The sequence below is a fragment of the Ursus americanus genome, chromosome 1, assembly GCF_024610735.1.
Source record: "Ursus americanus isolate L20-20 chromosome 1, mUrsAme1.1.p, whole genome shotgun sequence".
In the NCBI taxonomy this organism is placed as follows: Eukaryota; Metazoa; Chordata; class Mammalia; order Carnivora; family Ursidae; genus Ursus; species Ursus americanus.
The window spans coordinates 22,394,503-22,415,586 of NC_142127.1; the positions used below are offsets into that span (position 1 = coordinate 22,394,503).

At 33.5% G+C, this 21,084-nt stretch overlaps 1 protein-coding gene across 1 annotated transcript in view; it reads right to left on the reverse strand.

The window, feature by feature from the left end:
• The window catches only part of LRP1B (LDL receptor related protein 1B), a 576,984-nt gene that overhangs the window by 137,081 nt on the left and 418,819 nt on the right, over window positions 1-21,084 (reverse strand). The window contains 2 exon segments of the mRNA XM_087859483.1: window positions 2,262-2,368; window positions 8,948-9,064. Of these exon segments, the coding sequence (XP_087715609.1) occupies window positions 2,262-2,368; window positions 8,948-9,064 (224 nt within the window).

Sequence of the window (21,084 nt, forward strand, 5' to 3'; positions counted from 1 at the left end):
CAAGTTTCAAATTAGCAAAACCAATATTATTGACAACAAATGTATGAACACAGTTTAAGATTCGTTTGAATTTTTTTTTTTTTGTCCATACAATGCAGTATACTTGATGCAGAGGCCAAATACTGTATTTTAAAGTCACTTTAAATAATTTTTTTCTGCCACTAATGTGATACACAATGACGTTGATCCAAGTTGTTGTTGTTGTTGTTGTTTTGGCAGGATATTAACAAGCTAATTACATTATCAGTTAACATCCTTACAAAAACTCACAATTTAATCTTTTGTTCCCAAGATGAGGGTATCCTGTAGGTAATTTGGCTTTCTAGCCATTTGTTCAGTTCACCATTTTGTTTCCTTCTTTGCTTGTTAATGCAACCTGTCATTCTAACTCTTAGAAAGAAAAGAGGTATCGACTGCCTGTAACATTAGACACTTCATTACTTATAGACTATACTAAATGGCTGTAAATGTAGAGGAAGACCACCTTTAAGAAAGTTATTTTGATTCCCTAGGGACATTAGCATGATAATGTCTGGATAATGGAGTTCTATTCAGCCATCAAAGAACTATGTAAGTCCATGAACTTAGGGCATGAGGTAAATGTTGTTAATAAGAATATCTACTTTCACTTGAATTAAGATTCTGAAAAAGAAGTGTTTGAGTCTGTTTATGTGCCTTGGATATCTAGTGAATAACATGGAAGATGAAAACATAAGCCTTAAGCAATATATCCCCACCTCTTGATGTTTCAGAGATTACACAGGGCTGGTGAAACATATTTTTAAAGAAAAAACCAAACTATCGTGGTATGGATGAGTTTATGTGAAAAAGTGTTTTATTGGGAAACAATATAATTTTTGAATAAATGGATACTAAGTAAATATGTAGCTGGGCAACATACTTTAGCTCCCCTATGGATTTTTTAAAATTTTGTTTTGACTTGTTTGTGAATAGCCCCATGAATATAAGTGGTATTTTTCAACTTCTCCTAAGAGACCCTGGCAACCTCAAGGTTTAGGTTTTCTGGCCTTTAGGTGAGAAGTTAAATACATTTGCTTCCAAAATCGAGTCCTGAATGTGACTTGGGACTTTTCCAACATAGGGTGAGAATGAAGAATTGTCCAGTTTTAATAAGGATACCTGAAGACTGGCAAAGAACCAGTCTGCGTTGGTTCTATAAATAGTAGTGATTTACAGTGTCTGCCAAAGATGCAGGAAATCAGTGGATGACTAAGGAAAGTTTGACCTGAAACACAGAAACCTCTAGAATAGCAGAGAAGATTCTCTTTAGGCAAACCTATAGTCAATGGGATGAACTTCGTGAGGGGAAGGTTCACATGTGTGTCAACCAGAGCAGCAGAGCTCTAGGAAATCATTGTACCCTGGGAGGAGCAATGGTGGTCACTGAGGACCAGACACCTCATTTTTCCTTTATGTCTGACTAGGCTTGATTTCACCAGTGCTGTGTTCCTGATATTAATATGGAAAGTCATTAACAGAGAAAATCATGAAAAATGACTATTACTGGACTTTTATCTGATATTGGAAAGTAAAGAATTACAGTTCACTTTAGATTTGATGGAGAAAAAAATATTCACTGTGTGTCATATACTTTTTTTAAAGCTTCATGGAGTAATTAACAGCTGGGACACAAATATGTCGATGCATAGATAATAAACTGTGTGGAATATTATAAGCATTAACACAGTCTAAGTTTACATAATTATCCAGAGATATTCTAAACTTTTTCACTTAAGCTGTGTGTACATAGACCTTATTATAAATGGATTGTGATTCATCATCTAAGCAGGGCTGAACCTGTGGTTTCATGAAAATTGATGACCCACATCGAAGTCTGTAAGACTATATCTGTTGAAGAAAGAAACTGGGGAGAAGAAACTGTTCAAAATGCATAAAAATATTAGCCCTGACTATAAATACTGCAGCAAATTTATGAACAAATTCACAGATAGCAAAGGCATCAGCTATAGGGAATAAGGTTTCCAAACATCCTATTCCCAACCCAGCCATTCACCACTTGAGGTAAAACAGATTATAAAATTAACTGTCAATACTAGCACAAGAGGTATTCCCTGTGCTGGGTGCGTGCAGCCCAGCACTTAGATATAATACTACTTATCTCGTTGTGTCAGGAGCAAAGTGCATTTCAGAACTGTCCATGTAGCACTCACTGGATTGAAGAATAATAATTATAAATGTGACTCTAAAGAACTTTCTTTTTCGTTTGCAAAGTTGCCTACCTCATCCGAGCCATCTGCACAGTCAAAATCTCCATCACACCAGAACCTTGAAGAAACGCAGTCCCCGTTGGCACAGAGAAAATCTTTTAGTGTGCACGTCTGTGGCTCTGGGACAGAAAAATAGCACAGGTTTATTCTATTATATGCAATGGCATTCTAAATTTATATGACATATAGCATAAGGTAGCATTAAGCAAAAAGAGGTTAGCCAAGCAGAACCGATCAATTGCTCAGAAAAAGTGTTTCATGAAGCATCTTTGGAACATAATATAATGATTTTTCAAATTTATTTTAAAGTCATGAATAGAAAATGGTGTTACAGAAACAAATTGAAAAAAAAAGACAAAAGATAGCCTACCATTTAGTAAAAATTCAACATCAAAGTAAGATAAAAGACATAAAAATCTACATACTACATAATAACAAATCTTTTCCAGTTGTTGGGATTCTGTCATTTTATGTACTTAGTTTAAGTAAGTAAGACATTTTGCAACTCTGTACCCATGGGGCTATTTATTAATTGAATAGTAAGTCTAGCCTTTGACTCTTCTTTCTATTTTGCATTCTAATGACTTCCTAATTCTTCAATTTTGTCTCCAGAAAATCTCGAGCTCATTAAAAAAGAAGGGTACATGGGGAAATTATTGGACATGACTGGGTGGGTAAGAGTGGAAGGGACAGAAGGAGCCTCTCTTTTTAAAAACTGCCTCTTTGTTTATGCAATAGTTTGTTGTGCCCTGTATCATTTACCTGCCATTTTAGATAATTTGCTAGTTATTGATTTAATTATGCTTCACCATCTTCCACATAGGATGGAAGCCAAAAAGTATGACTTGCTACTTGGCTTAACTCTGATATGGAGTGTGTTTCATCTGAACAACGAAATAGAATTTTAGGAATTTTTTCCTTCAGGTAATCGATACGACTGCTAGAGATCATCTTTTGTTTAGTTTTTGTTCTCTAAATAGAATTGATATCTGGCATGATGAAAGGCACCTTTTTGTTTTCTCTGCTCACTAACTGTATTTACAGCTGCCTCACACACAATAATACTCGTATTCAAGTGAAGGAGGAATAACAGAAATTTAAGGAGTATCCATATGAAGCCTAATTTTCTGCATAAAGACTGGCTATTTCAGCCTGCATTTGAATATTGCTCCACACAATCACTCAGGTTTTAGCTATAGGGTAACTTTTGGTATCATAAAGTCTCTTACAATTCTATATAAAGATCCCTCCAGAGACTACTGGAAGAACTATGGAAAGTCTAATATGTATCAGCATTTTGTTCTGCTCTGGGACTTACTGTCTTCTTCTACAGTGTGAACTTCCGGCTATGACTAAGACAAAACGCTATTCAGTGGGATGAGAAAAAGCCACTTAGCAGGAGGATTCCCCCTCATTTCTCAACACTCCTTTGTTTAGTGAGCATGACAATAGCAGTTTCTCTTTTTGTCTTTGCATTATATTTACATAAAGCATGTTTTAATCTTAAAAACAACTGTATTCATACTAATATCACTGTTTCTAACAATAATAATTACTAGGTTAGTGATTGCTTATTTGTTGTTAAGCACTAGGCGAAGTTAATGCTAACTACATTGAATTAACTCAACAATTAATCCTAACAACTGTATGAGGTAGGTGCTATTATAGGACCCACTTGTCAACGACTCAATTGAGGCACAGAGAGGATAAAGAACTTTCTCCCAATCACCCTGCAGGCAGAAGAGCTGGTACTGAACTTGAACCTACATAATGTGATACTAGGGCCCGTACTATTTACTACTAGGCCGTATCATTGTCCCCCATACTACCGAGGAAATAATAAGTGTTCACATATTACAGAGATTAACAATAAAGTCCTGAGAAGTCAAGTCACTTGTCCAGGGCACATGGCTAGCAATGTCTACTTCACTTAAAAATAAAAGAGAACACTTTTTCTCTTATCATTCCTCCATACTGAAGCCATTTCACCCTCCTGTTTGCAGACATGTACTTTTCTTCTTAGGGAAAAGAAAGTATAGTGAAAACTAATAAATTAATTAATAAGTGCTTAATTTATTTAATAATAGAAAATAACAATCAAAATGATTTTCATTAAAGAATTACAGAGTATTTTTTAAACACATTGTATTTAGATGTTTAAAAGTAACAGTAGTAGGAATATTGAATTTCATGGACTTGGAGGTATCTGAATGGGATTTTTTTTTCCCTTTAATGTTTTAAATTGCCTTTATCCTAATTAAACACAAGTGTGTTCATCATATGCCAGACAGCAATGACTTCACAAACTTTGACACACTGTGCTATAGGGAGGGTTGGATGTTGTTGATCTAAGATGATAAGTTATAAGTTTACAAAGTATTTCAAAGCATTTGCCCAACAATTCCACAGAACTGTTGTTCTATAGAGACTTTGCTAATGTTATTAATGACTCTGTTCTAATATGGGCACAGAGGAACTGAGTGATTTGTTGGAAAAAGTTTTTTCAGTGCATATGAAGTTCTGTAAGGTTCTAGCATGCTTTTAAGAATGCCAGCAAAGCCACTTCTGAATAATAAACATGAATTATTTATACAAAAACAAGTGTCATCAAGGAATGGGATAGCTAATCTGTTTTTAACTCTCATCTATATGCCTCAGAATCTTTTGCCACTGGGTATCTTGAAAGGAAACTCTCTCTTGAGGAAAATGTAATTTAATTATGAAAGAAGGTCCTGAGGGAATATATTCTCTTATTATTTGTTACCTTTGATTTTTTCTGGATAAAGTAAAAGACCAATTTTTAGACCTTGGTATGATAGTTAGCATTTTTCTTGTTAAAAAGAACAACAAAATGATCGTACCTAGAAGATAGCCCATTCTTAAAGAAAATTTGAGTGTGAAATTTTCCCCAGTATTTCCAAAATGTTTTTCTCACAAGGACTTTCTCTGATACTACCTATGTCCCCAGATCTAAAGTAGATAGGGAACCCCACACATAAATAATTAGACATGTTTTCCATAAATGTCATCTAAACATGCCAAATCAACAAAAACATGCCTTTCGAATAGGGCATGTTTTGGAAGGCTGATCTGGATTCTATAATAAGAATAAAAAATAGGGGCATTGTATGGAAAAGTCACTTCTCTCAATACTAAAGGAGGCAAAAACGTACAGGCTCAGAACCAAAAAGAGCTTTGGAAGCCATCTTGCACAAAATCGAAGAAACTAAGTTTAGAAAATAAAAGTGACTTTTAAAGCCACAGAGTTGGTGGCAGAGCAGAAAGACTTCCAGACTTCAATTTCTCTGCTGAGTGTATTATCATAAGCCCTTGGTGATAAGTTCAAAAGTTATATGAATGTGGGTGTAAGCATCTGAGGAGAATTTTTAGAATACAATTAGTATAACTGACATGCTATACAAATAATCTTCTGATATAAATTCAGTGTGAAAGCACTAGAAATTCAAATAAGGCAGACACAGCTTGTCTCTCCACAAAAACCTTAATCTGGTTGATCAAGTTATTTGGTGCTTTTAAATCTATTGGATTGTTAGTTACCTCTTAATAATGCAAAGATGTGAAATAATTTATTTTACACATCAGTTACTTAGAAGGCGTACATGCCATATATATTATATTTGTTGCTGATAAAGATAGTATAGATGCTGAGATTTGTCAGATGTTTCCAAACCTTTGATACAGATGACAAAATAACTCAAATGACAATAAAATTTTCTTGTTTTTAAGAGCCTAAATCATTGTTGGAGCACAGTGTCCCTGCTGGACACTTAACAAGGGAAATCATCAGCAGATGATGAAGAAATGACAATGTACTAATTATGCCATATAAATATAAAAAAGTGGAAAGCATAATAGATTTAAAACATCGTTGCAGTTAATTGCTCCACTATGATTCAGACTCTTCCCATATCTATGCCTGGAGTGTTTCCAACACAATTTAAAGAGTAAACTCATTATATCTGATTCATAAACAAGTAAGTCCAAAAGTGATTCTAGCAATACATTGCTAATATTATAAATGTGTCAGGCCTTGTGCTGGACCCTGAGAAATAACCCTACTCCCTACACTATTTCCAGATATTTAAATAGGAACTCAGATACATGCTATAAAGAAATGAGTGGTGCAATGGAATGCAGGGGAGTGTTGGCTGATGGAATGTGGTCAAATAAAAAAAAATGCTGCTGTTGTTTTTCAACTCTAAGGCTGATTTCCTATCTCCGCTATATTTCTCTACTTAATAATTGTTAACAGTAATCATCAAATGTGAACCAAAATGCATACGACTGACTAATGATATTTAGAAAATGTGGTAACAGTATACTGCTTTTTGGGTATATTGTTATCATCTATATATATTAAAGTTAAATTTATATATGTGATGTGATATATAGAGAGTCATGATTACAATATAGAAATAGTAATTTTTATGTATAAATAATAGTTTTATTGTAATTACATACATGAAATTATAATAGTTTCAATAGATAATGAGAATTTGCAAATATCTTGACAGTATTTTATATGGGAGCAGTATCTTTTCTAAAGCTGACCTCTATATGACCAATTTCTAGGTGCTTTATATCTATAATGTATTCTTTTCTCTCTCTTCATAGACTCAGCTTCTGTCTATGTAGAACTGACGTTTTCAGTGTTTGAACTTCCTCATTTCTTTGGGCCTATGCAAATGGTATCTTCAAACATCACCCAATTACCTAGATCCCTCAATCTTTCCTCTTACACATTCTTACATGTTTACCGTGTTACCAACTCTCTGATACTGGTCCTGTGTATGCCCTCTATCCTTCCATGTCACAACTATAATATGCTTCCTTCTTGTTCACTGTCATCTGTTGCCTGCAAATTCATCAAAGTTGCTATCGTAGGCCACATGCTCAGAATGAATAGGAACTAAAAGAGAATCACACGTAATTGGGTATTTTATACTGCAATGCTTGGTATTGCAGCCACTCTCTTGCTTTTTCTTAAGGGTTCTGTGGCTATAGTGATTTCTCACTAAGTTTTCCCAGTGACAAGTGAGAGGCGTGTTCCTTCTCCTTGTGTTCTTGCATGAAAAACTGACTTTTAGGAGATGCCAGCAAAACTCAACCACTTAAGAAACCCCAGCAGACTCAGAAATAGGTTATCTCCACCCTTCGTTCTTTCCCTTCTTCTCCAGTTATAGCAGTAACCTAACTTCTCACACAATTTCAACCACCCCTTGTATAAAGGGTTTTCAAAGATGTGAGTTTCCAATGTGGCCTTCTCACTTTTCCTCTCCTATTCTCAACATCCTTCAGTTATAGGGCACTTCCTCTCAGGTTTCTTATTGATAACTAACACTCAATGTATCCGAAGTTGAGCTAAGTAGTTTTCTGTATATTTAAGCTCTGAAACAGAAGTGAATTAAATAGAAAGTATATATGTAATTGCTTCTTTTTTGTATTTGCTCTTCTATTCCTGCCATTCTAACCTCATTAGGATTTTATTTTAATCACTGGATAGAATCTGAAAACCTTCTATACAAAAGAATCTGGAACACTCCAATGACTCTTTGCAATATTTTCTCCTTTCTAAAGGGTATGATCAGTTGAGAGATCTATATGTGAAGGAGGAATAAAAGGTCTCAAAATCAGAGTACCCCATAATCCTAATGATCCAGAGATTTCACACTTAATGTACCTGATGCTTAAACACCAGTCAGATTAAGTTTCAAAAGTTATTTTTAAAAAGTTGATGTTTTGCAAACTGAATATCCAGTGGTTTATTAAGGTTGTGACTCTACTAATTCTATGCTTTCATATAACATATTCCTATGCTTTAATGTAACAATTTCTATTTCATCTCCAGTGTCTTGGGAAATGAATGCTCTTAGTCCAATGTGTAAGAGTAGACACTATTATCATCAAATCCTTTCTGGAAATAGCAGAATATAAATATTTAATAAATGGAATTTGATTATTATCTTATTTTAAAACATGACTATATTGCTTTCTTTGTTTAAACAGCACTGTGAGAAAGTGCTGGTAAGAAATATATTCAGAAATTAATGCTAGAATATAAAGATGCTGTCACGATTTTACATACTGCCATACTTTTTAGAAAATAAAATTGTTGGACAATTATTGTCTTTTAAATTTATTACATAAAAATTCAGGAGGCAGATGATGATAATAGTGTTATTCTATTTTCAGAGAAAGGCATCCTGAATACATATGGTGTTCACCACTCCAGAGAGAATAAATGATATTTCACTGAAAGATGCTCATGGGTAAATTTGTAGTGTAAAAGGATTTGAGACTGAAATGAAATGAATACCATCCGCTAAAGAATGATATGTTTTGTACTGTCTCCACATCATTCAGCTCTTTGTATGAACTTGCATCAAGGGCTCACTTCATTGCATACTAATGGGTTGCATTAAACCTCATGATACTTTCATACCAATTCTGATAACTATAAGAAAATAACTCCCAGTAGGAGCATTTCAATAATTCTACCATTTGAGATTCAGGTCAATTTAGTCCGAATATTCTTGTCCAAATGTGAATATATGTATAAAAATGTGAGCTGCAGGACATATAGGTTCAAATTCATACCTTAACTGAACTAAAAATTGCTATCCTGCTTATTGAATACGCTGTCCAGCTCACAGTGTTCTCAAGCGAGAGTTACTTACTACAGTTTTCTTCATCTGAATTATCACTGCAGTCATTTTGGCTATCACACCGCCAGTGATCTGGAATACAGTTGTTGTTTCTACACTGGAATTCGTGAGGTCCGCAAGTCTTTTTATCTGTAATAGAAAGGGCCAGAGTTTGTGTTGCTGACTTCCATGAAGACATCCATCATAATACCCTCACTGCCATGCCAAATCCAGGGCATATGACGTTTCCTCAGACCTTAATGCCGTCACTAACTGAGAAGCATCTCTAGGAAAAGCTGAAGGCAAGTGCTAAATAAAATTCATCCTACTGTCTTGTTTGATGTTGTTTTCAGTCATGCTTTCATCGCTAGCTAATTACAAAGCAATTGATTGGCCCATCCACATAAAGTCAACACAAATCAATCAAAAAAAAAACTATTAAGAACTACCATTCTCTTATTTCTTCTATAAGGCAGCAAAAAATACCAAACAACAACAACAACAACAACAACAAAGTTATTAGTCAGACCCTGAGATTGCCATATTGCCTTTCTCCCTAAGAATTTCTTACTCATAATCGACCTATCAGCTGATCTAAACTCATGGAGTATAAGAGAACCTAACATGTACAGGCCTTGAAAATTAATAAAGTGCCATGTTCCTTGAACTCCTAAACAATCCCACCGAGTGCAAGGACAGCTGTTCACTAGCCTGTCACTTTACAAATGACAAAAGACAGACTTAGAATTTAGAAGCCTGATGAATTTTTATTACCATTCAACGGCACAGTCAATAGATGTATATTTGTGTTTTTACTCCTGCTTTAGTGCTCTTTACAACAAATCTGTGTCCAAAACTGAGCCAGAATCAGAATGCATGCAATAAGAATTTATTTAAAATTTAGGTTACATATTCCTAAATTTCTGTAAGAGTAACAGCTAACTGTATATAGTTTAAAGCAGTGCATCTTAACTCCAATGTACATATATATAAATTACTTGGGAATTTTGCTAAAATGGGGATTGTGATTGAATAGATCTGGATTTCTAAAAAGCTCTCTAGTGATAACATTGTCCTTAGGTCTATGAAACATACTGAGTAGCAAGGTTCTGAAACATAAAGATGGGATAAATTCAATAATATAACAATGATAAAATTATAAATGTCAACATACAATTTAGGACACATTCTTCTTTCATATACTTAGATCAACTCCTTCTTCTCTGCTGTTTGAGAGATGTACAGTGAGTTTAACAGATCAGACTAGTAAAATAAATTAACTAAGGGAGAAGGTAAGATATTTGTTGCTGGCTGCTACTTTTTCCTTTAAAATGTGTCTTATAAAATACAAACTCAAATAAGATTATGAAAGCAAAAGTGATGTAGATATAATTAGAAAATTAAATAATGAACATCTATTAAGGATCCAATCCACCTCTTGGCTAAGCATTTTCATAAACATGATCATACTCACTTCTCTTAACACCCCTCAGAAGTACTGTTATATGCATTTAAATGAATAAGAAAAAATAAGTCTTAAAGAGTTTAAGTAATTTTTCCAATCTAACAAAATGTATTAAATGGCAATGGAGAAACTTATATCCAGATCTTAATCCAGAAAAATTAACATTTCTGTAGAAATTCTCATGACAGACATCAAATTTTTCAAATTTGTCAAATTTGTCTGCAGGTAGATGGATAAATATCTTTACATATGTCTGTTTATAAAGAGCCTGTATTTCCTTTCCTTCTTCCCTCTCTTTCTTCCTTGCAGCCTACCTGCCTGCTAATGATTACTCAGACCCTAACTTGTATCACTGTGTTGAGTGCTGTGTTTTGTGATGTATCCTTTTTGCCTATACTACACCTAAATTTAGATTTTAAAATTGGCTTAAAATTTGCAGAAGTTCTAACATAGCATTTTGCACATTTCACTCAATCAAGAATTATGTTCGGATTATTGGAACTTAAATAATGACCAATGAAGATATGGGGTTTGGTACTGAACTATGTAGATGGTTGTTTCATTTTGGCAATTAGAACAAACTTCTTTGAAACCACTACTCTATGTTTAACATTAGCTTTATTTATTCCTCTCTATGTGTTGCCTGCATTATTTTTAAATATTGTTTTAAAATTTTATAATATAGGAAAGTAAGAAAGATCAGACCATATCAGACAAATAGACTATAGGACCTAGTATTAGAACAGTAGCCCCAGGCAATTTCCCATGGCTACAAAAGGTTCAAAATTGGTACTTGAGTATTGATACAATAAGTGTTTTTGAGGGTTCCTTTTCCCCTAAATCTTATTTGTACTTTTTTTTCTATGTTTAAATACTTGTATCATATTTTGTATTTGAAAGAAATCTGCATTTATTTCTTAACAAAAACAAGTTACAGTTCACTGCAAAGATTTCCATTTGGGGCATGCAGAAACAGTAACATTGAAAGGTTAATTGCCTTATGCAAGGTTATTCAAACTGTATGTTTCCAAATTATTTAACTTTTTGATCCATGACATTGCTTATAAAAATTACAAATACAAACTATACAACCCATAAAGACTTTGTTCTGTATTCAAAGTCTCCCTTGAGGAGATTAATGTAAATATAAATATAAATATATTTTTAATAAAAAACTGTATGAGCAAGGTAAAACAGCAGTTCTCAAATTGGCTACACATGAAAATCACCTGGGAAACTTAAAAATCCCTTTGCCCAGTCAATATCCCACATCAATAAAATCAGACTCTCTGGGGTGGAACCCAGACATCATATTTTTATTAAAACTAGCTTGGCTGATTCCAATGAGCAGCCAAGATTGAAAATCACTGGCCCAAAAAACTAATTGTAGAACAGAACATATATAATTCCATATTATAATACTCTAGAGTAATTAATATAAAATGCTCACAATATGTACAGTTTTCTATTAATTCAAATTGTTAAATAGCTTTGGGAAAATGCAGTATTTTGGGGGTATTATAAATATGGAGAAAACAAATGGAGTATCTGAAAACTTTTTTTTTAATTTAATATGTTTTCATATGATTTACAGATACTACTACAAGTTTGTTCCTCCCAGACGGGCTACCAAAATGTAAAACTATATATGGTGTATACTGTGATACTAATGGCACTTGTATACGCCTGGGCAACTTCTGTAAACAACAACAACAACAACAACAACAAAAATCTGGTGTCTGTGATGTTTTTGTGAGCAAGAACTGGGGAAGTGGACTGGAATACAGAAGCGGAAGAGAAATTTAAGTTTCTCATTATACCAAAAGAAATCCAAAGGTCTATACAAACTACTAGAAGCAATAAGTGAATTTGGTAAGGCTACAGGATACAAGTACAATATATATATTTAATTATATTTCTCTATATTAGCAATAACCAGAAATGGAATTAAAAAAAAAAACACTTTTACAATGGTATCAATAAAATAACAAATACCTAGGAATAAAACCAGTGAAATTTGTGTAATATCTTCATACCGAAAACCATAAAACACTACTGAGAAAAACTGAATAATGCTTAAGAAAATGCAACAATATATCATGCTCATGGATTAGAAGACTCAAAATTTTTAAAATTTTCTTCAAATTAATATAAAGAATTAATGCAACCCCTATCAAAATTCCAGCTTGTTATTTTTGAAGAAATAGATTATCCTAATATTATATTGAAATGTAAAGGATTTAGAATAATAAACCAATACTGAAAAAGAAGAAAAAAGTTGGAGAATTTACAGTATCTGATTTCAAGAGTTACTATAAAGCTATAATAATTGAGAAAATGTAGTACTAAGCAAAATGAAACCAGAAATATAAGCATACATATGTAGTCAACTCATCTTCAACAAAGGCCTCAAGCCAACTTAATAGGCAAAAGAAAGTCCTTTTTAGCAAATAGTGCTGAAACAAGTGGCTATCCATAAGAAAAACATAAATCTCAAACCACCTTACTCCATACAAAAAAATTAATCTGAGATGATCATAAACATAATGAACACAGAAAAATATTTTCATAATCTTGGAGTAGGCAAATATTTCTTGGGCACTAAAAGCATTAATAATACACAAGAAGTTGTTAAATTGGACTTCAGAAAATTTTAAAAAGTTTATTCTTTAAAAGATATCATTAAGAAAATGAATAGGCAAGCAACATATAAAAAAAATGTTTGCACCATATATATTTGGGAAATTACTTAGGTCCAGAATATATAGAAATTCCTACATATCTTATACGTTAACAGACAAAAAATTTTAAATGATACTTTACAAAGAAAAAAAAAAGGATATTTGAATGGCAAATAAGGGTTCTCAAAATCACCAATCATAAATGTACTGCAAATTCAAACCACGATACCACTACATACTTAGTGAACTTGCTCAAATCAAAAAGGCCACACTAAATTTTCATGAGAATAGGACCTGAAACTCTCTCTTCCGGTTCTTGAAAAGGTAAACATATAATTACCCTATAACCCAGCAATTTTACATCTAAGTGTTCATGAAAAATGAAAACAAATATTCACAAAATAAATTTGTACGAGAATGGTTACAGCAGCCTTATTTACAGTAATCACCTTTAAGATATTCCAAGTAAGAATATATCCATTCAACTGAAAACTATTCAGGTATAAAAAAATAATGAATTCTTAAGACATAACTTAGAAATGTTTTTAAAACTTCATGCAAATGAAAAATTCACAGGCAAAGTGTAAATACTATATGCATCTATGTATATGACATCCAAATACAAGCAAAAGTAATCTGTGCTGATAGAGAGGAGTTGGGAGGTTGTGGAAGGGAATATTAGGGGAATTGACTAAAAGGTGCAGGAGGGAACTTTCTGGGAGGATGGAAATGTTCTGGATCTTGTGGTTGTTGCATGCTGTATAAAATCGCCAAGACTCATCAAACTGAACACTTCAGATCTGAGCATATAATTTTATTTTAATTATATTTTAATTAAAAATGACTTCACTCTTAGAATTGCAAGGCATTTGGAAAATGCAAACAATTATACTATGGTAAAGAATTATTCATTTAGTCCCTGAATGCTCAGGTGTATTCAAAACTGAAGGGTAGTCTGAAAGAGAATTGTTTAAAAAAATAAAACAAACTTATTTAAGGTCTCAAAATTTAAATGTTCCACACTAAGTATAAGCAATAGCATGTATATCTCACATACATATATCTCCAGAGATTTCTTTATTTGGTATTTGAAGCTACCATGTATTCATTCTGCCCTAGACATTTGTACTATCAGTTTGTAATTATCTGTCTTCACTTTTGGGATGATCATTTCAGTAGTAATAAGAGCACTGGATTTCCTAAAGACATAAAATGCACTTTATCATCTGATATCACTCTGACTCAAAAGTACAGTTAGCTTTGCCTTCCCTAAAAAACATACCTTTTGAAAATTTTAGATGGCATTCAAAAAATAAAAATAAACCAGTATTTCCTTATAGATCTCAACTACAATATATGTCATTCAGAATACAGAATATAAACAATACCATTGTCAAAAATTGCATCCTTTTTGGAGGTGTCAAAAGTTTTATTTTAATCTGTGAATTAAATGATGCTTCAGGCTGTCTATATCACTTTTTTTCCTCTTGAGAACATCCTAAAAAAATGTGTGCCACTAAAATGTTTACAGTGATGTTCAGTAGTGAAAATATGTATAGGTCTTATGTGTAGGTATTATATATAGGCCTTTCATATATAACACGTTTCTTTTTTCCTGGTTCACTGTGCCACACAGGACAAAATAACACATTATATTATCAGGGAAAATGTTCAATTCCTCAATGAATATGTGAAATGATGCCTATTGCATGTGCATATATAATATACATTATATATATATATGTATTATACATATATATTATATATACTATATGTAATGTATATAATACGTATGTATACATTATATACACATGCATTTTTGTTTATTATTCTCTTAAAAAATTTTTTTATAAAGAGAGAGACTGCATGTTCACAAGTGGGGGGTGGGGGCAGAGGGAGAGGGAGAGAAAGAACCTTAGGCAGGCTCCACGCCCAGTGCAGAGCCCAATATAAGGCTTGATCTCACAACCCTGAGATCATGACCTGAGCTGAAATCAAGAGTTGGGCACTTAATTGATTGTGCCACCTAGGTGCCCCTGTATATTAAATATTCTAAAAAATAATATTTTAATGACTATTGATATTTATTGATATCTAACCAAATTGAAATTATACAGTTCACTAGTGATATTTTACTATTGCTTTAGAAAATAAAGTATCACTTGTCATTTTGCCATGTGTTTTATTCAACAGCTGATCAGAATAAAATGGCTTGAAAAAATTTACATCTTGAGGTGTAGCACTCAGTTGGCCATCAATTTGAAAATATAATGTATAAAATAATTTTAGAGCAAAGTTAGTAAGAAGACTTTAGCTTGTGATTTAAGAAATGTTGGCATTCCCTCCCCTTGAAAAAAAAAAAAAGGGAATGTGGGGGTTTCGTTGGTCTTGCTAATGTTTTTTTTTGTAATCACACTTTCCATCTTCCATTTCAGGAAACATTATGATTACAAACAGTTAAGGAACATGAAACAACTGTTGTTACAAAAAAAAGTTAATGTAGTCATAGAAACACTGAGGCAAAAAGAACTATGAGAACAATAAATTTGAGCCTCTATCGTGGTAGCCACTTGTTTCTTTTATTCCAGATTATAACATCATAGAGTCTCAGAAGTATGGGGTTAGAATGGAGTACCTTCTCTTGTAGAAAATCTTGTCTTCCATTGGGGGCAGGATAACCATCTGTTAGCTATCAAAGCATAGCATCCTTATGTAGAAGCCATTCTTCTTCTTCTTCTTCTTCTTTTTTTTTAAATCAACCTTATATAATTCTGATCTCTCAGTCTAAATTCTCCTCAATGTCTCTGTTAGCATCATATGGAAATAAATACCTATATCTGCTGTTTCACAATGTTCTAAAGCTCCTTGACATTTTGAGCTCCTAAGAGTGATGATACAAGGGATCATATTCTTGTCCCTATTTTGTATAGCAGGTAGGATCACTGACACCTACTTTTTGGTAATATGAAGACAGTAAATATATACCATTATATCTCTGGCTGGGTCTTTTTGGTTTTTTTGAAATTACAGTTCCAAATTGTAGTCGGTGAAGGTGTTACACCTGGATCACTACCTCTTCTGTCACAGGAGAGGACCATATGACCCAGGGTGGCCTCTTATCCTAGAATACAATTAGTTTACAATGGCCATGTTATTCATGTTTAAAAAAAAGAAAGAGGGACACCTGGATGGCTCAGTCGGTTAATCATCTGCCTTCAGCTCACGTCATGATCCCGGGGTCCTGGGATTGAGTCCTGCATCAGGATCCTTGCTTGGTGGGGAGCCTGCTTCTCCCTCTGCCTGCCGCACCCCCTGCTTGTGCTCACTCTCTCTCTCTCCCTCTCTTTCTCTCCCTGACAAATAAATGAATAAAATCTTATAAAAAAAAAAAGGAAAAAAAATTACAGCTTAAACCTGATAGATGATTTTTCTTCTTTAATATTAAATATACAGAGGAAGGGAGTGCAAAGATTGTATGGTGGCTAGACAATATCCTCAGGAACACAGATTTTTATCAATCTGCCCTACCATCTTAATTAATGGCTTCCATTGTTCTTAGTGACTCATGCCCAAGATGCTCACTAGTGCTTGAGTCATCACCTTGCAGGTCTGAAGAAGAAAGCCCTGTATAACACCTCTGCTTACATTTCAGTGGTCTGAACTTAGTTACATGATAAAACCTCACTATCAGGAAAAATGGGAAATGTGATGACTTATTCTGAATAGCAGTGTGTCAACCTAAGATTTACAGTTCTGTTTCTGGGGGGGGGGGATAAAAATTGGGTATAGGGATAGGCATTTTAGGAGTCTCCCTTAAAAACCTAAAAAGGCCAATTAAAGCCATTGGAGATTATTTCCATGGTTCCCAGAAAAGAATATTTCTTTACTTTTGAGATTACAAGTACTATAACCCAAGTTGCCATGGGTCATTTAAAAAACCACATAGGAAGCACCATTTTCAGAAGACACCAATAAAGTAAGGAATGGCTTAGAAACGGAGAAAAAGATGATAGGGCTCTTATGACTCTATGTAAATACCTGTATCCAAATTTTTCCTGAAGTCAACTCCATCCACTCCTTGGAATAGAGGCAGAACATTTATTTTGCCACTGGTTTGCATTGGGTTTCTGCCATTTACAGACAAGAGTCCTGACTAATGCAAACATTATACTATTTTATTGCTTAAAAAATGAGGAACTTCTTATATTAATGTTCTTATCTATATGTGCTGATTTACATAATTCCTGGGCTATTTCATTGGTTTATAATTACCTGGGAAATGCAATCTCTTTCCACAAGAAGCCTCAGAATTAGTCTCTATTTAAAAGTAATTTGCAAATCCAGACTTCCATGAAGATGGGAGATGGTACAAACACCTTTTTTTAGCGTATTCTCTATGTGGCATATGCTATTACAGCCTCTAGTGATATTGATTATCTGGAAAGCTGCAGGTTGCCTTGCATTGTAAAGTGTTTGGTGGATCTGAAAATTAATTTCATGTTACTTCTCATCAATCAGGGTAATATTCCTCAATGAACACTTACATGCACAGCCTGTTCTTCTAGGGGAAGTGGAAAGAATATGCGGATGCACCAGCAGTTGAGAATAACAATGCCAGATGCAGCTTGTCCCAGTGGGATCCTACTACTTCTGTTTCACTTTGGAATTTTTATTTATTTTCTAACTTTTACATTATTCTTCTAGGTAGAGAAGAGAATGGCTTATAAAGTAAAACAAACTACCCATGACATATTTTCTTTATAAAGAGATGAATCTATAATAAGGTAGCTCTCTGGAAGCTCCATAAGGACATTTTGTAAATTGCATGTCAATGCGATGTAATTTTCATTGGGAATTTTTTGAATTCACATTTTTCAGTTTTAGAAAGTGTCATATTACATCCTGTAATGCCATCTATCGCACTTGACAAGAATTTGTGATTTTTTTTTTCTTATTTAGAAATTTGTATTGTAACTTTTTGGTTGTGAGCTGGGGGCAAGTAGTTATTATTTCATCTTTGCCAACACACTGTACATCATCTGCCGAACCCCTTCTATTCCATTTATCATTCTCTTTTCAACAGCCTGTTGTCTTGACAGCTTGTACGGTAATAGTCTACAAACAAATTTGCATTTGTGAACCACAGAGGAAGAGGGACCCAAATCTCCATAATACGAAGATGTAGGTGGGGCACCGCTCTTCCGAGTCATTCTCGAGTCCTCATTACCGATTCTGGTAGTCACGTTCGAGCAATTCTACTTGTGTTTCCTCGCCTAGCTTACAGAAAAACAAAAAAGCCTCTTCCTAACTTTTTTCCTAAATATTGATTCTATGTTTTATTTGAAAAGCAAAGTAAGAGCAATTTGAGGCAACGGAAAAGTGAGTCTACCAAAATATTTGTAAATATATGTTTGATTACATTTGTCTGGTTGGTCTGACACAGTTAAGTCAGAGTCACCAGACATTTGCTCAATTCACTTTACATTTTTGGATAAACAACACCAAACTCTGAATTGGTTGGCAGGAGTGAGGCTAGTGAAAAGAACCTGAGCACTGAAGTCAGAGTTTGATTTGAACGATAATTCTGGCTCTTACTCATGTACAGTTTAAAGTAATTATTAATCTTTGTGCTTCAATTTCCTAAAGGCTAAGCATTAAAGTGAAATACACAGTACTGAAATGAACATCTGGCTTAATAAAGAGTAACTGGTGAAAATTAAGATAATAGTAATAATTAAGTAACTAGTTACTTAAATAGTAATAATAGTAAATAAATAAATAGAAAAATAGTATATAAAAATAAGCAAATAGTAAATAAAAACAGAAGATGCAGATTTCAATACCAACTCTATCAACAACAAGCAATGTGAATTTAGGAGGTAAAAAGTGGCATTTATAATGGCGCCTGGGTGGCTCAGTCATTAAGCGTCTGCTCAGGGCGTGATCCTGGGGTCCTGGGATCGAGCCCGCATTGGGCTCTCTGCCCAGCGGGAAAGCCTGCTTCTCCCTCTCCCACTCCCCCTGCTTGTGTTCCCTCTCTCGCTGTCTCTTTCTGTCAAATAGATAAATAAAATCTTAAAAAAAAAAAAGTGGCATTTATTTAAAAGACTACTATGCTGCAGGCACTACTTTAGGTCCTTTACATTTATAATGTTATTATTTTAAGTGAACAAATGATTTTACTGTACCTTTGTGAGGCATCCTATTTATTTTATAAGCAAAGACCAGGTAGTTTGCTCAAGGTCACACATAAATATTAGAGTCACATATGACACTTAGATCCTGTGGGAAATCACATTCCCAATCTGTTAATTTAAAAGGTTACAAGACCCCTGGGGTCTTTTAAACAAAACTGTGCTCTACTTTTATTATTTGCATATATGTTTAATTATCAGATAGGTAAAATATTTTCAGCTTGTATTGTTCTTATTTCTTGGAAAATAGTATTTTTCTTAATTATATAAGTGACACATACAGTATGGAAATATAAGACTATAACACAGGGAAGTAGAAACAAATAGCTCAGAGCCACATAACAGAAACTCCAGTATGTTTTTCTATGAAAATAAATATTGTACACTGTATATGTCACTAAAAATTACATAGAAATAATTTATCTCAGTCATTAAAAATTCTTACAAATGCCATTTCTATAGCTGTATAACATTTATCTTGTGGATATACTTTAGTTTAGCTAAATAGTTCTCTAAGGTTTTACTTTTTTTCCAATTTCAATAAGGAAGATAACATTTGCAATAAAAATACTTTCTTCTACAGTTATGTATGTGGACACATGTTCCAAAAAGAGTCTTCGTTGGTGATATTCACATCATTTTATACTTGATAATCTTTTTATCTTTATCTTGTCCTTAGCATACATTCTAAGGTTCCTTGCACAGGAACTAACATTCTTAGACTGAATGTGACATATCTGTTAGTTACTTAACAAAGTGACATATTCTTTCTGCTTGATATTCTTGAAAGTCTCACATAAGATGGATTTATAAATTTATCATTCATGCTTAGAGTTTTTGTGATTATACCAATCAGTAATTATGGAACATAAAAAAGCTACTTTTTAATGTAAAATAGTTAGCAAACCTTTCACTTGGGATTATAAAACTCAGTGGGAGGTGAAGAAGGAGGGCAATTGAGAGAAAATTTCATATACTTAGAAACCTACAATTAGAGATACACTGTTAAGTAAATATCTGGGGTAGGGTGAGAGATACTTGTCTCATAAAACCAAGTAAAAAAGGATACATGCATACATACACACACCCCTTCAGTCAGTATGCAGATACCAGTTATAAATGCGTACAAAGGATACTGCTAGTTTTCTCTGAAACCATATATACAAGTGCGCATGCACACATGTGCATGTGTGTTCATGGGTACTTACCTTAGAAAGAGAGAGTATAAGAGAAATATAGCTGTAAGTCAGATTCTGACAAGAGTCAAGATTTATATGTAGGTATGTTTGTCACTGAATATTAAACTGTGTGTCCATTTGAAATCTTGGAGGAATTGGTACCACAACTGAAGAAAACTTTTCCTTTGTTATTATTTTGTTGCTAGACTCATCTCTGTAGAAAAATATTTCTAACTACCAATTATAATGAATGGAGTATCTTTGTTGTGGTATTGTGTATGGACGATCATTAGGAACAGTGTTAGCTTTTTTTAAAGAAATTCCCTTGTTTTTGAGCAACTGCTCTAAATCATTTATCTAACCAATATGCTTTGGAAAGTGCATAATGAACTCTGCTAGGAATGCCAGAGTCAAAAATGTGTTAATAAATTGAGCTGAGTAACAAAAAATTCAAATACTTACTTCTTTTTTTTTTTTAACACTTCTTTGGAGGTTTATATTTGATCTAAAATTTAGTGCCTTAATACTTTGAAATATTAGGGTCAAGATACATACACATATGTACATATATTTTTATATATACATATATGTATATGTATGTATGTATGCATATATATGTATGTGTATGCACACATATAATATATGGACACAT